Genomic DNA, 13,458 nt, shown 5'->3' with positions numbered 1-13,458 from the left:
TGAAATACCAGACTTTTCCACCAGACGGCGATCATCAGGAAGTAGAGAAACAAGATCAGAACTATCAGGGGGACCGATGGACAGTTGATGGAGGACTTAAATACCATCAGATAGGTGTTGGAGCAGTTCTTCGGATTCAAGTGGATGAAGCAGACTAACAATGAGAGGCCTCCCGCCATGCTGACGCCATCGGCCATTGTGTCGAAGGAGGACAATGCAGCCCTAATCAAGCTGGTTTCTATTGAAGAGATCTATGAGGCTTTTCAGTCCATAGCTGAGAACAAGGCCCCAAGACCGGATAACTTTTCCCTTGTATTCTTCAAGAGTTATTGGGCCATGGTCAGACAGGATGTTGTAGAAGCCATTCAACACTTCTTTAGCACAATAGTGATATCAGAGGATTGGAAGAAGACCTTTGTTGCCTTGATCCCAAAAAAAGCGGATGCTACAGAGGAGAGCCACTACCATCCGATTAGTCTATGTACCACTCTGTACAAGGCCACAAAGAAGGTTCTAGTAGCTAGATTAAGGAGCATACTGTCGAGGATCATCAGTCCGAAGTAGGAAGCCTTTGTGGGAGGTCGGAGCATCTCAACAATGTGCTCATTACACAGGAGTTTATGTGTGACCTCCGGAGAGCCCCAACTTGGAGGAGCTTGATGGGTATCAAGCTAGACATGGAGAGGGCAAATGATAGGATGAGCTGGACCTTTCTGAGGAGTTCTTTGGTGAGCTTTGGATTTCATAAGGTGGATCAACTGGGTTATGGAGTGTATCAGGTCCCCCTCCTCCATTCTAACGCCCATGCAATTCTTCACCTCATTGATAGGACTTTAGCAGGGATGCCCACTGTCTCCACTACTATTCATTATGTGTGCACATGCTCTGCCCAAAACATTTCGTCGTGCTGCTGAGACCCAGGTGCTGGAGGCCTACAGACCGGGGTTGGAGTCCATTTAGGTATTGCACCTTTTATTTGTAGAGGATTGTGTGATCCTAGCTCGGGCAACATGGTAAGTGACACTAGTTATCCGAAGGATTTTGGAGGAGTACTGTGCCACTTCAAGCCAATGGGTCAACTTGGCTATGTCAACAATTTGTTTCAGCCCAAAAATCAAGCCACAGCGAAGACATCCATCAAGTAGATCCTGGGAGTGGGGGAGCAGGAGGGAACATTAAAGTACTTGGGGTCCCTATCACTGGTCGTCATCTTCGCCGTAGGGACTGTTATGACATCGAGCATAGTATCAGACATAAGCTTGAAGGTTGGCAGATGGATACTCTCTTCGTAATGGGTAGAGTGACATTGGCGCGGTCGGTTCTCAGCTCAATGCTGATATATTCGCTATCGAACACTATTGTGCCGATGGCACTGATAAGGTTCCTGGAGTAGCTGTTCAGGAACTTCATCTGAGGCAAGAGGGAGGACAGAGGTGACATCACTTGGTGGCGTGGGTGGTGATATGCTAGTTGGTTAGGTTAGGTGGCTTGGGGGTGCACTCATTGGCAATGAGGTGAGAGGTTTTGGCAGCGAGACATGTAGCTAGGTATATCCTAGAGTTAGACAGCCTGTTGTGTGCCCTTCTTTGGGGCAAATACGGAGTATGCTCGGCGGTGGCTAACTTTCAGGTTGGGCACCATAACTTCTTCATCTAGAAAGAGATCTGTGCCCATGCTCCGATGGTGCTCCTTGCGATCAGGTGGGCTATCGGCGATGGGTGGTCCATTGATGTTCTGGAGGTGCAGGCAAATGGAACGAGGCGCTGATCTAGGATGCTTTTGGAGAGCAGTTGGCTGAGAGGGTCCTAGCTCTTCCGATTTCTATTGAGGAGGTGATGGACAGATTGTTGTGGACTCCGGGCGAGGGTGTGTGTTAGGGATCTGCAAGCATTGATGGGGAGAGAGACTACCCGACAGATCGAGGGTGGGTGGATTTGGAGGTTGTGCATTCACTCCCAAGTAGTTTTATTAATTCATTTGGAAGGTAGCTTAGGGCTGTTTACCGACCGACAGTAAGCTGGCAAGAAGGGGCGTTAGGACCACTCTGATGTGTGAAGAGTGCCCCAACACAAAGGAGTCTATTAGCCATATTCTTCTTGGTTGCCCTCGAGCAGTGCAGGTTTGGAGGAGAGCGCCATTTCCCTTGCTACGAGGTGTGGGGTCGATGGAGGATATGCTACACCATCTGAGGGATTTTGTGGGGAGGTCGGGGATTGTAGATTGGGGCATCACCTGTGCCTACTTGGTGTATCACATATTGTTGTACAGGAATGCTCGTACCTTTAAAGGTAGGAGGGCATCCTTGAGGGCTGTGGTGGACAGAGCCATCATCAAGTGGTCGAGATCATCACCACTATTAGGTCGACTCACCTGGGAGGGTTAGAGACATCTGGGGTTTCCACACTACTATCACAGCGCCCAGAGTTGCTCTTGTCATTTGGGAGCTCCTACCCTTGGTCACCTCAATGTGAACTTCGATGGTAGTATCTCGGTAGGAGGCGACAGAGAAGGGATGGATTTTGTGGTCCAGGATCACAACTCCATGTTGATTGCTGTAGGTGGGCGGCGCACTTGTGACATGACTTCTATAGGAGCAGAGCTTAGGGCAGCATGAGAAGGTATCACCTATGCGAGGAGTATTCTAGGGGTTGATAACATATTCCTGGAAGGAGACTCTGCTATGATGATCGAGTGGATTCGGGATGTAGAGAGATAAGGCAACGACTACCTACTGCTTAGGATATCCAGAGGTTGGTGAGAGACTACTACTCTTTTCAGCCAGCTCATATGTACAGAGAGGCGAATAGGGTGGCATATTGGGTCGCCTCCTTTGTTGCTTATCATTCAAGAAAGGTCTTGTGGACATAGTCTGATATCGCCCCCACCTTTATGCTACTTTGTTTTTCTTGACTTTGTTGGTTACACTCATGCTAGATTGACATGAGCAATCGTTGTACCAAAAAAAAAATTGTTATCCTTACTATCATTTTTTTATAACAAATAAATTTATTATTTCTCATCATAATTATCATTAATATATATTTTTTTTTGCTAATATAACTTATTCAGCATGGATTGATGGAAGATTATAGGCCCTGGATGAAGACATAGAGTTATTTTGTCTTCTTCTGAACTAATAAAATAGAAGGTTTAATTCTAGTATATGGTAAATAAAGATTTTTTAGCAAAATCCATTGGATATCATAGCCTATGCTATTGAAACCTTGATTTCATCTTAATTTTGTTGAACGGCTAAATACGATGAGCTTATAGGCGTGGCTACTCTCTTAATTTGCAAAACCACAGTCCGGTTTACATAACTAAGAAATAAGCATGTTTGCGTGTGGGGATGTGCTTTCATTTCTTATCACAACATAACTCATTCAGCATGGCTTGATGTAGATTATAGGCACCACAGTTTCTACCGAGAGAAGTTCCTCCCTCACTAGCTTACAAAGTTGAAAGTTGTGCGAGTACAGACATTGGAGGTGTAATTGGACAACTTTGAACATTGTCCTTCTGTGGATGAGGAACTTTGAATGTGGTTCAAGACAGAGTAGCTGAGCTTTACCAACCGGGTTGGAAAAAGCCTATGACTCAGCCAATGAGCTCACAGCACACAAAGTGACATACAAATAAGAGTTTGATCACTTCTCTCCATGAGTGACACAAGGTGTTTTTAATTTTCTTTTGGGATACCTATATGCGAAGAACTTATGAAGAAAGTGGGATTGATGGAGGTTTGGCAGAAGGTAGAATAGAGGATGCCTAGGCTCTAGTTGAAAAGGAGAAGATACTTACAAGTCACTCTCATGTCTAGTAGGCCTGCCAAAAAGAAAGATTGAACTTGATGCTATGGATGTGGGATTTGATTTCCTTTTTGACTAAAGGATTATGGGAACAGGGACCCCATCTATTTTTCTATGGCAGATTAGCCATGGATCTTATCCTTGTGGAAAGGGGATAATATATGGAATTTTGAGACATTGCATTTGGAAAATTGACCATTGAATATACCATAGTGATGTCGCTCGGATTTGGACCTAGATGGTATAAAAACAATAATCACAAACAACATGTGCGTCTAGTTGTGAGACGATTAAGATTACCACTTGAAGCATTGATGAAGTAGCTTGAGTTTTCGTAGCCTAGAAACAAGTAAGAAGAAGAGGTTCAAGGAGCTCTTTGTTTATATAAGAGATGAATTCTCTGTTCTTGTCTGAGGATTTAATGAATTCAACAAGCTCTCATGATAGATTAATTATCTAGATGCACCAAGCAAGAGGATTCATTGAAAATCCAAGAGATTGAAGATTTACTCAATAAGATCTCCCTTGATTATATTTGCCTTCAATATGTATTTTTCTTTTTGGAGAAATCTCCAACATATTCTTCGATCAAAAGTTTTTTTTTTTTTTTACTTCCCTTTAGACCTATCTTAATATACTCCTACAAACACACACACACACACACACACACACACACACACACACACATATTCATGGGCTAGCACTCTTTAATATTCTATTTGTACATGGTGTGGAAGGTGTTGTTAGATTTATTGTATCAATATAACCAAACAATTTCAAGTAATTCTTGCTAAAAACAAGCCACTATGACTTGCAAGGAAGAAACTTGGACGCAAATGGTACTGGACTTAGTGTATGAATAAGCAAGATCAGATACACGGCCTGTAGAAGTTTTCTTTGATAACAATATTACTTGGAAGTAGGTAGCTACTCTTTCTTTTGATCATATTTGTGTCATAGTTGCGTATTTTCTCTTTTATAGAGAAACCGAAACAATTAGAGTGCATCGTGAAAGTTAGCAAATAGATTTGGCACTAAAGTCATCTAGATGCCTATGAACACAAGCTCTCGTGGTGGCATTATAAGTATAAATCAATACCTACGAAACAATAATTATTTTATACCCACTCTTTTTGGAAAATTATGGAGGAATCTTTATCAAGAGAAATATGAAACAACTTCTATTCCTGGGTGAGATTTGAAAAAGAAGCTTGTTGACTCTGTCCATATATACTCACCAAAACTTTGGAATACAAAAGAATCCACCTAGGAATGAACAACACTAAAATAACAAAAGATAAAGTATCAACCTAAGCAATGATTTAAGTGCCCAAAGTAAGACTTTGAGACAATTCATCCTCAGACTTGCACACACATCAATACACTCTTTTTCATCCTGACCCAAATCACCTCGATTCGTGTTCAAAGCCCAAAAAGCCACACCAAAGGCTTAATCTTATTAGCTATTCAACTGGAGATAGTATCATATACTGAAAACCTTGGCAAAACAAAATAAAATGGAGACAGGGGAGGAGGAAAAGGTGGGAGTGGGGGGCCTTTCGATTAGGACAGAGAGGGAAAGAGATGGAAAGTTGAGACTTGAAAGCGTGCTTGCCGGCCATTGTGCCCGCTCTCTCTCTCTCTCTCTCTCTCTCTCTCTCTCTCTCTCTCGCTGAGTTCTTTTTTTCTCCTATTTTGGGACAATTTTTTATTTTTTATTTTTGGGATCGATGGAGAGTGTTGGATGAGGCCAAAAGGAGGGCAGATCCGGTGGAGGAGTCGGCGGAAAATCTAGGAAAAAATAAAACAAAAGGAGGAAAGCCGAGGTGGATTCGGTGCATGAGCGAGACGGAGAAGGGGTGGAGAGGAAAAAAGGTGGCTTTTTGAGCGGGGAAAAATCCGGAAAGCTCGCTTTTTTGGGGACCTCTATCGGAAAAGGCGGGCTGGAGTGGTGGTCTCAAGGGTTTTTGAGCTCCGGCGGGGTATCTTTCGTGGGGAATTTTGGGGTCTATCCGTGTAGGTCCAGGGGGTGATGGGTTCTGTGGGAATGGTGGATTCCAGGGTGAAAAAGGACAGATTTTGATGCTCAGAGTGTGGTGAAAAGTCGAATAATGTCTTCCTTTGTGTCCATTTCGATTCATACCTGGCGGAGTGGATGTTGGGAGGTGATAAGTTTGGGATGAGAAATGAAGAAGTCGGTGTATTTTTGATTGATTTTTGGAATATAGGGGGTGGGCTTGAAGTTGGTTTTCTTAATTCCTTGGACCAACTCTGGATTTCTCTAGGTTTTGGTTTGCCTGCTAGAAAAATATCAACAACTTGGGTGGGCTGGATGCAGAGTGGAAGGCGCTTTCAGTGTTAGGTATGAGAATTTTGGATTCAACAGCTGGAGCAAGTGGCAGTGGTCGAATTCTAGTTTTCCTACTTGTCTAAGGAAAAAGATTGTGCTCGTGAGTTTTCTTGGAATCCAAAAGTTGCCTTTTTACAGAAGAAACAAGAGTGGACTTGACTCTTTTGTTGCTAAGGTATTGGATCCTTCAGCATTGGACTTCTCGAGGTTTCATAGCCGTGGAGGTATGTGAATGCTCTGAATTCCTTGAAGTTTCTGAAATTTCCATTTCTTTTAATTCTTGAGTCATTGTTCATGTTCTTCTTCTTCTTCTTCACTTCGTATGTCAAGCAAACTTTGTTTTCTCTTTCCTTTCTTGTATATTTTGTTGAACTCAATTTAGGATTTGAGTATGCACAAGAATCACTGTAGTGCAGACGGTGACAAGGGCAATGATGGGTTCTTTCTTTGATGATTGCAGTTAGGCATCTGAGGCTTCTCTTAAATGGAAATTTAAGTAGAAGATGAGTTAAATTAGTTCTTGGTGTTGGTATATCTGATGATTAGAATGCCAGAGTTTTCAAAATCTGTAAGGGTTTTATCTCCTGCGGTTCTCGAATTTGTACTGCTGCTATTCTTTCTATTACTATGTGGTTCCCAAGGTCTTAGCATGGAAGGACAGTACCTCTTGGAACTCAAGAGTCAACTGAGGGATGACCTCCACCACCTTGATAGTTGGAACCCCGAAGATCAGACACCTTGTGGATGGAAGGGTGTCAATTGCACATTCGACTATGATCCACTGGTTTTCTCTCTCGATCTGAAGTCCATGAATCTTTCTGGAACCATCTCTCCAAGCATTGGTGGCTTAGTACACCTAACATATCTTGACCTTTCCTTCAATTGCTTCTCAGGGAGAATCCCTGCAGAGATCGGAAATTGCTCAAAACTGGAGACTCTAAACCTGAACAATAATACCTTAGAAGGCGAAATCCCTCCAGAATTGGGCAAGCTCTCGTCCTTGAAAAACTGCAATTTGTGTAATAACAAGCTTTCTGGTTCTCTTCCTGAGGAGATTGGAAACCTGTCCTCACTTTTGGCATTAGTATTGTATACCAACAACCTCACAGGTCCGTTGCCTCCTTCCATCGGCAAACTCAAGAACTTGACCACCTTTCGAGCAGGGCAGAATATGATCTCTGGAAGCCTTCCTGTCGAGATAGGTGAATGCCAGAACTTGAAACTGCTTGGTCTTGCCCAAAACCAGCTAGGAGGTGAGATCCCTGAGGAGCTCGGGAAGCTGAGGTACTTGACTGAACTGGTTCTTTGGGCCAATCAACTGTCTGGAGTTATCCCCAAGGAGCTTGGAAACTGTTCGAGCCTTCAGACCCTTGCGTTGTACCAGAATAATCTAGTGGGCCATATTCCTGCAGATATTGGAAACCTGAAGACTTTAGAGAAGTTATATCTGTATAGGAATGAATTGAATGGGACGATCCCGAAGGAGATTGGGAATCTTACTCTCGCAACGGAAGTAGACTTCTCAGAGAACTTGTTGACTGGACAAATACCTACAGAGTTGGGTAACATAAAGGGCTTGCGCCTGCTCTACCTCTTCCAGAACCAGCTTACAGGTTTTATCCCAACTGAGCTGTGTGGACTAAAGAATTTGACTAAGCTTGATCTCTCAATCAACTACCTCACTGGACCCATCCCTAATGGATTGCAGTATCTGACTGAGCTGATCCAGTTACAACTCTTTGATAATATGCTGTCTGGTAGCATTCCTCAGAGGCTTGGGGTGTATAGTCCACTTTGGGTGGTTGATTTTTCAGACAACAACCTCGCTGGGCAAATTCCAAGCCATCTTTGCAGACATTCTAATCTTATTTTGTTGAATCTGGGCTCAAACAAGCTGACAGGAAACATCCCCACTGGGATCACAAATTGCAAATCTCTAGTGCAGCTTCGTTTGGGTGGGAACAGCCTCACAGGCAGCTTCCCCTCTGACCTCTGCAAACTGGTAAACCTCAGTACCATTGAGTTAGGTCAGAACAAGTTCAGTGGTCTTATTCCTCCAGATATAGGGAACTGTAAAGCTTTGCAAAGGCTTAGCTTTCCCAACAACTTTTTTACATCTGAGTTGCCAGGAGAGATTGGTAATCTATCACGGCTAGTTTTCTTTAACATTTCGTTTAACAGACTTGGGGGAAGAATACCTTTGGAGATTTTCAGCTGTACAAAGCTCCAAAGACTTGATATCAGCCAGAACCTCTTTGTGGGCACATTACCAGGTGAAGTTGGAAATCTCCTGCAGTTGGAATTGCTGATTCTTTCTGATAATAGGCTATCTGGAAAAATACCCCCGATTTTAGGACAGCTTTCTCATTTGACAGAGTTGCAGATGGGTGGTAATCAGTTTAGTGGTGTAATACCAGAGGAATTAGGTGGTCTGTCAAGCTTACAAATTGCAATGAATCTCAGCTATAACAATCTTTCTGGATACATACCACAAGAGCTTGGAAATCTTGCTTTATTGGAATTTCTTCTACTCAATAATAATCACTTAACTGGTGAAATCCCATCCACATTTGCAAACTTATCCAGTTTACTTGGGCTTAATGTCTCGTACAATGATCTCACTGGTCCTCTTCCCCCTATTTCTTTGTTTCGAAACATGGCCTTGAGCAGCTTTGTAGGAAATAAAGGGCTTTGTGGTGGACCTCTTGGTGAATGTGTTGGATCTCCATCTTTATCTACTTCATCATCAATTAGAACAATAAGTAACACATGGGGAAAGATAATTGCTATAATTGCTGCTGCCATTGGAGGTATTTCACTTGTTCTTATTGCTGTGATTTTATATTTTATGAGAAGACCACTTGAGACTGTCACTCCTTTGCAAGACAAGCAGCTATGTTCTACAACATCAAGCATGTATCTTTCCCCAAAGGGAGGAGTCACATTCCAAGATCTGGCTGCTGCCACAAATAATTTTGATGAGTGTTTTGTAATTGGAAGAGGTGCGTGTGGGACAGTATACAGAGCAGTTATGCAGTCTGGGCAGACAGTTGCAGTAAAGAAGTTAGCATCGAATAGAGAGGGGAACAATACGGACAACAGCTTTCATGCAGAGATTGTGACTCTCGGAAAGATAAGGCATCGAAACATTGTGAAGCTATATGGTTTCTGCTATCACCAGGGCTCCAATTTTCTTGTGTATGAGTACATGTCAAGAGGCAGCCTAGGTGAGCTGCTTCATGGGGGATCTTCTTCCAGCCTTGACTGGGATACACGTTATATGATTGCCCTTGGAGCTGCTGAGGGGCTTTCATACTTGCACCATGATTGTAAGCCCCACATCATTCACCGAGATATCAAGTCTAACAATATTCTACTTGATGAAAATTTTCAAGCACATGTTGGCGATTTTGGATTAGCAAAGGTAATTGATATGCCATACTCAAAATCAATGTCTGCAGTTGCTGGATCTTATGGGTACATAGCACCTGGTGAGTCCTCCTTTTGGTACTTCTCATGATATAGGAGTCATTCTCTCTCCTGTTTTGTTTTTTTTTTCATGATCCCTTGTTGTTTTTCGAGGAAATGGCTGCCATACTGCCTATAATGAAGGATCCATTGGTCTTTCTCGAATTTCTCCTGGATATGCTACTGTAACGAAGACAGCATATCTGTTGGCAGAACTGCTAATGCTAGATTGTCTAAACTGAAAGCAAGTCTTCTTAATGCTAGATGTGAGTTCGTGCCATGCAGAAATCCTAGTTCATTAACTTGCATGATTTTTACTTCATTTAAGATTATAGAGCTATATTTTCTGAAAGTGCATCAGTCACCATCAAGTTGTTTATCCAATATCCTTATGCCTTTGCATCCCAACTGACTTTGTGTTTCAAAGCAATATTTTTTCTAATCCAGTTTCAAAATTCTTATGCGACAGTACTTTAGCATGATATCTGGAAGTCCTCAAATTAGCAGAATTGGAATTTCTTACTTTGGTAGGGATTTATTCAAATTTGCCTTGTTATCCTTTAGAAAAAACTGTAAAGATATTCCTTTTTAAATTTACTCTAGGAAAATGCAAATATTGGTCTCATGATAAACTAATTCTTCAAAGAGTTGGACTTAGGGATTTGGACAAGAAACAATTATGAAAAGAGAGCAACATAATTATTTCTGATATTATTGATTAGTTCAACTTCCAAGTGAATGTTCAGTTATATTTTTTTAATTTTTCTTTTTAAAAAATCAACATCCTGCTACATATGTGGATTTTATTTGTGCTTTCTGTTCTTCAAAATGGAATTCAACAAATCTTGCTCAACATTAATAACCAGGACTGACTGTTGTATTTCTTTCTATATGATAGCATATGCTGATACTATTATACTCTCTTGTGCTTGCAACGTTCTTCCGTCGTCCCATATGCTCTACCTTAAGTGGTACAACAAGAAGAAATTCTTCTTTAAGGACATCAGCCCTTTCCTTACCTTTTCTTTTTCTCAGTCCAAACTTAAGACTGCTTTTCTTGACTGTCACAAGAGAAAGAAATGAATAAGAGGATTCCCAGTTATGAATAAAACAAAAAAGAAAGTCAAAGGGAATGAAAAGTAAGATCAAAGAGATGGTACCCTGTGCAGTATAAGAAAGTTAAGGATTAAATGCCATCACCAGAAAGACATGTTTCCCATTTTTCGAATAAGGCATGTCAGCCTCTTTCGCCCCCTGGGTTGGCAGCAGATGCATTATCAGCACCTGAAGAAGTTGAAGCTACTGAAATTTTTGCTTGTGGTTCCATAAACAGCATCCGTCTTAGTAGCAGCAGCAGCAGCAGTAATGATAATGATGACGATGATAATGAGTATTGTATTACTTCTATATTAGCTAATATCAGCAGTAGACATGTTGGGTGTGATATCTTCATTGATAAATTAGATTTGCACCTTATGATTAGCATGTTTATCTATCCCTAATTTAGTCAATTTTTTCTTTCAGAGTATGCTTATACAATGAAGGTCACAGAAAAATGTGATATTTATAGTTATGGAGTTGTCCTTTTGGAATTGCTGACTGGAAGGACACCTGTTCAGCCATTAGATCAAGGTGGTGACCTTGTTACATGGGCAAGGAATTACATTAAGAACAATTCATTGACTCCTGGAATACTTGATGATAAATTGGATCTAGAAGGCAAGAACGCTGTTGATCACATGATCACAGTTCTGAAAATTGCTTTGATGTGTACAAGTATGTCACCATTTGATAGACCACCGATGCGGCAAGTTGTACTGATGCTGATTGAGTCTAAGGAGAGAGCTGGGAGCTTTGCATCATCACCAGTTTCCAATCTGTCATCGAAGGACAATCATTTATAATGCATTAATTGAAGTGATAAATTTTTTACTGATTTTTCCATGTATTACGTGGGAGGTCTTTGATAATGTCCATTTTTTATACAAAATTGATGTTCCATTAAATCTTAGCATCTTCTGTAGATAAGTTTCCTGAACATTATAATTGGTATTATTTGAATAAAAGATATGCCTTCAGAGATTTTGACTGGCTGTCCATCTTGCTAATCCCCATGATTTTGAGTTATGTACATGAATGAAACTTAGATGTAATGAACAGCACTTTTACCTGTGCCGTCACATTTCAATCAGATAATACACTTGTGCTAGATGAAGTGTGATTATCTTCTGCCTATGACCTACTGATTTGAATTTTAGATGAATTAGGGCCTCCGAGCTTTATTTTGATTTAAGTCCGGTCCTTGTTTTGTTTGGAAAATTGCAATATCAGATATCAATATTACTGTATCCATTTTTTGTTGATGGATAGAGGTACATATATACATATAGATGTTATTTGGATGCTAAAATTTATGTTCTATTTATTTTAAAAGGATATGGATATAAATTAGATATTGACAGTATGCATATGTGTGTGTGTGTGTGCGTGTGTTAACTTTTTTGATGATCGGATCAAAGATATCACTGTGTAGGAGGTAAATTGAGCTAAAAACTTGTTCTTACTGTCACTTATTGTCCTTTAAAGTTAATGAGAGCTATACAAGACTAAATAGGATTGCAAACAAAACTAGATATTCTAATGGAAATCAGATAGCTAGCTATCCATATCTATGTCCACTTTTCTTTAATGGATATGGATATGAATATTAGTTGAATATAGAAAATAGTATCCATACTTGTTTGGATACAGAAAAGGATCCAGCTATATATTATCTGGTCTCTTTTTTTCACCCCCATAGGCAGGTCTAAAGACCTTAAATAGTAAACCTTCTATCAAGCCTTTTTGTGAGAGGTCTTGGGTTTTCATCTAGTACTTTATATCAATGAGTTCTTATTGAATTGCTACCTACCAATGGATAATATAAGTTTTTCAGCTTTGGATTTTTCTATTGTAATTGTTTAGCATTTTTTGGGTCGATGGCCAGCCTATTCCTGGTTAGGAGGTGTGTATGTAATTGGATTTATCTTGCTTTTAAGAGCACAAGGGCACGGACTTTGGGCCACTGCATGTATCTTCTATGCAGGAGAAACCAATTTACTTTTTTTTTTTAACCTTGGCATCCAAGCATCTAAAAGCTTCAGCAGCTTATCTAATTGCTTCTCATGGGAACATGAATTTCACCAATTGTTTTTGGGATATCTGCTTAAAATTTGGTAGAAGAATAAAAGTTTAGGAAAATGATATCGAGAGCTCTAAGAAAGAACTTTGATTATTCTGGAAATAAGTGGAGGACAAGATGCTAAGAAACTGCTATGCGCCAAATCCCACCTGGGCCTACCTCCCTATCAGGAAAAGGTAAAAAAGAGTGGAACATGTTATGGATACAATGAGTACTATAGTTTTGTGGTGAAGAGAAGATGCGCAGTCAGAAATTCTATTTTGTGAGCCTTTCATAACATTGTTTGTGATGCTAAAATTTTATCTCAAACATGATCAGGGAAATCTCTCTCTCGAGCGCGCCCGCAGGCTAATTTGAAATTTTTAGGCCAATCCATTTTCAGAACAATTAAATTAAATTTCATTTTAATTCTTCTTTTTTCTGAGTAGTAGTTTTGTAAAAATGTTCCAGTATTTTTTCGTTGGGGTATATATCATTGATCATGTTTACTCTCTATCTACATTAGCTTGATAGCTGGACCATAAATTTACCAAACTAATTAATCTGGTTGAAAGTGTGACCATGTCAAGAGTATCTCGTGCATCAAGACATTCTGAACTCCTTTCTGATGTTTTCTGAGCTGGACTATAATGTATCTCCATAACCCTCAA

At 40.6% G+C, this 13,458-nt stretch overlaps 1 protein-coding gene across 2 annotated transcripts; it reads left to right on the top strand.

Moving 5' to 3' along the window:
- Positions 1–5,374: 5,374 nt before the first annotated feature.
- Positions 5,375–11,720, top strand: LOC103721290 (probable leucine-rich repeat receptor-like protein kinase At5g63930). Of its 2 annotated transcripts, none has more exons than XM_039122939.1 (3): positions 5,375–6,383; positions 6,542–9,650; positions 11,152–11,720. In XM_039122939.1, exons 2-3 carry the CDS (start codon positions 6,698–6,700, stop codon positions 11,529–11,531), a joined length of 3,333 nt encoding a protein of 1,110 aa, XP_038978867.1. In that variant the 5' UTR covers positions 5,375–6,383; positions 6,542–6,697; the 3' UTR covers positions 11,532–11,720. The 2 variants fall into 2 exon arrangements, with proteins under 2 accessions (XP_038978867.1, XP_008809657.1); XM_008811435.4 differs by having other exon boundaries at positions 5,377–6,383; positions 6,620–9,650.
- Positions 11,721–13,458: the final 1,738 nt, after the last annotated feature.

This window comes from Phoenix dactylifera, chromosome 2, assembly GCF_009389715.1.
Source record: "Phoenix dactylifera cultivar Barhee BC4 chromosome 2, palm_55x_up_171113_PBpolish2nd_filt_p, whole genome shotgun sequence".
Lineage (NCBI taxonomy): Eukaryota > Viridiplantae > Streptophyta > Magnoliopsida > Arecales > Arecaceae > Phoenix > Phoenix dactylifera.
Note: the sequence above shows the minus strand (reverse complement) of the source record. Positions and strands in the feature narration are given on the sequence as shown.

Excerpts from the sequence above, each read along its gene's own strand:
- LOC103721290 (XM_039122939.1), top strand. The coding sequence starts at position 6,698 with ATGATTAGAATGCCAGAGTTTTCAAAATCTGTAAGGGTTTTATCTCCT. Across the intron at positions 9,651-11,151 it reads TTATGGGTACATAGCACCTG|AGTATGCTTATACAATGAAG; the intron begins GTGAGTCCTCCT and ends TTTTTCTTTCAG.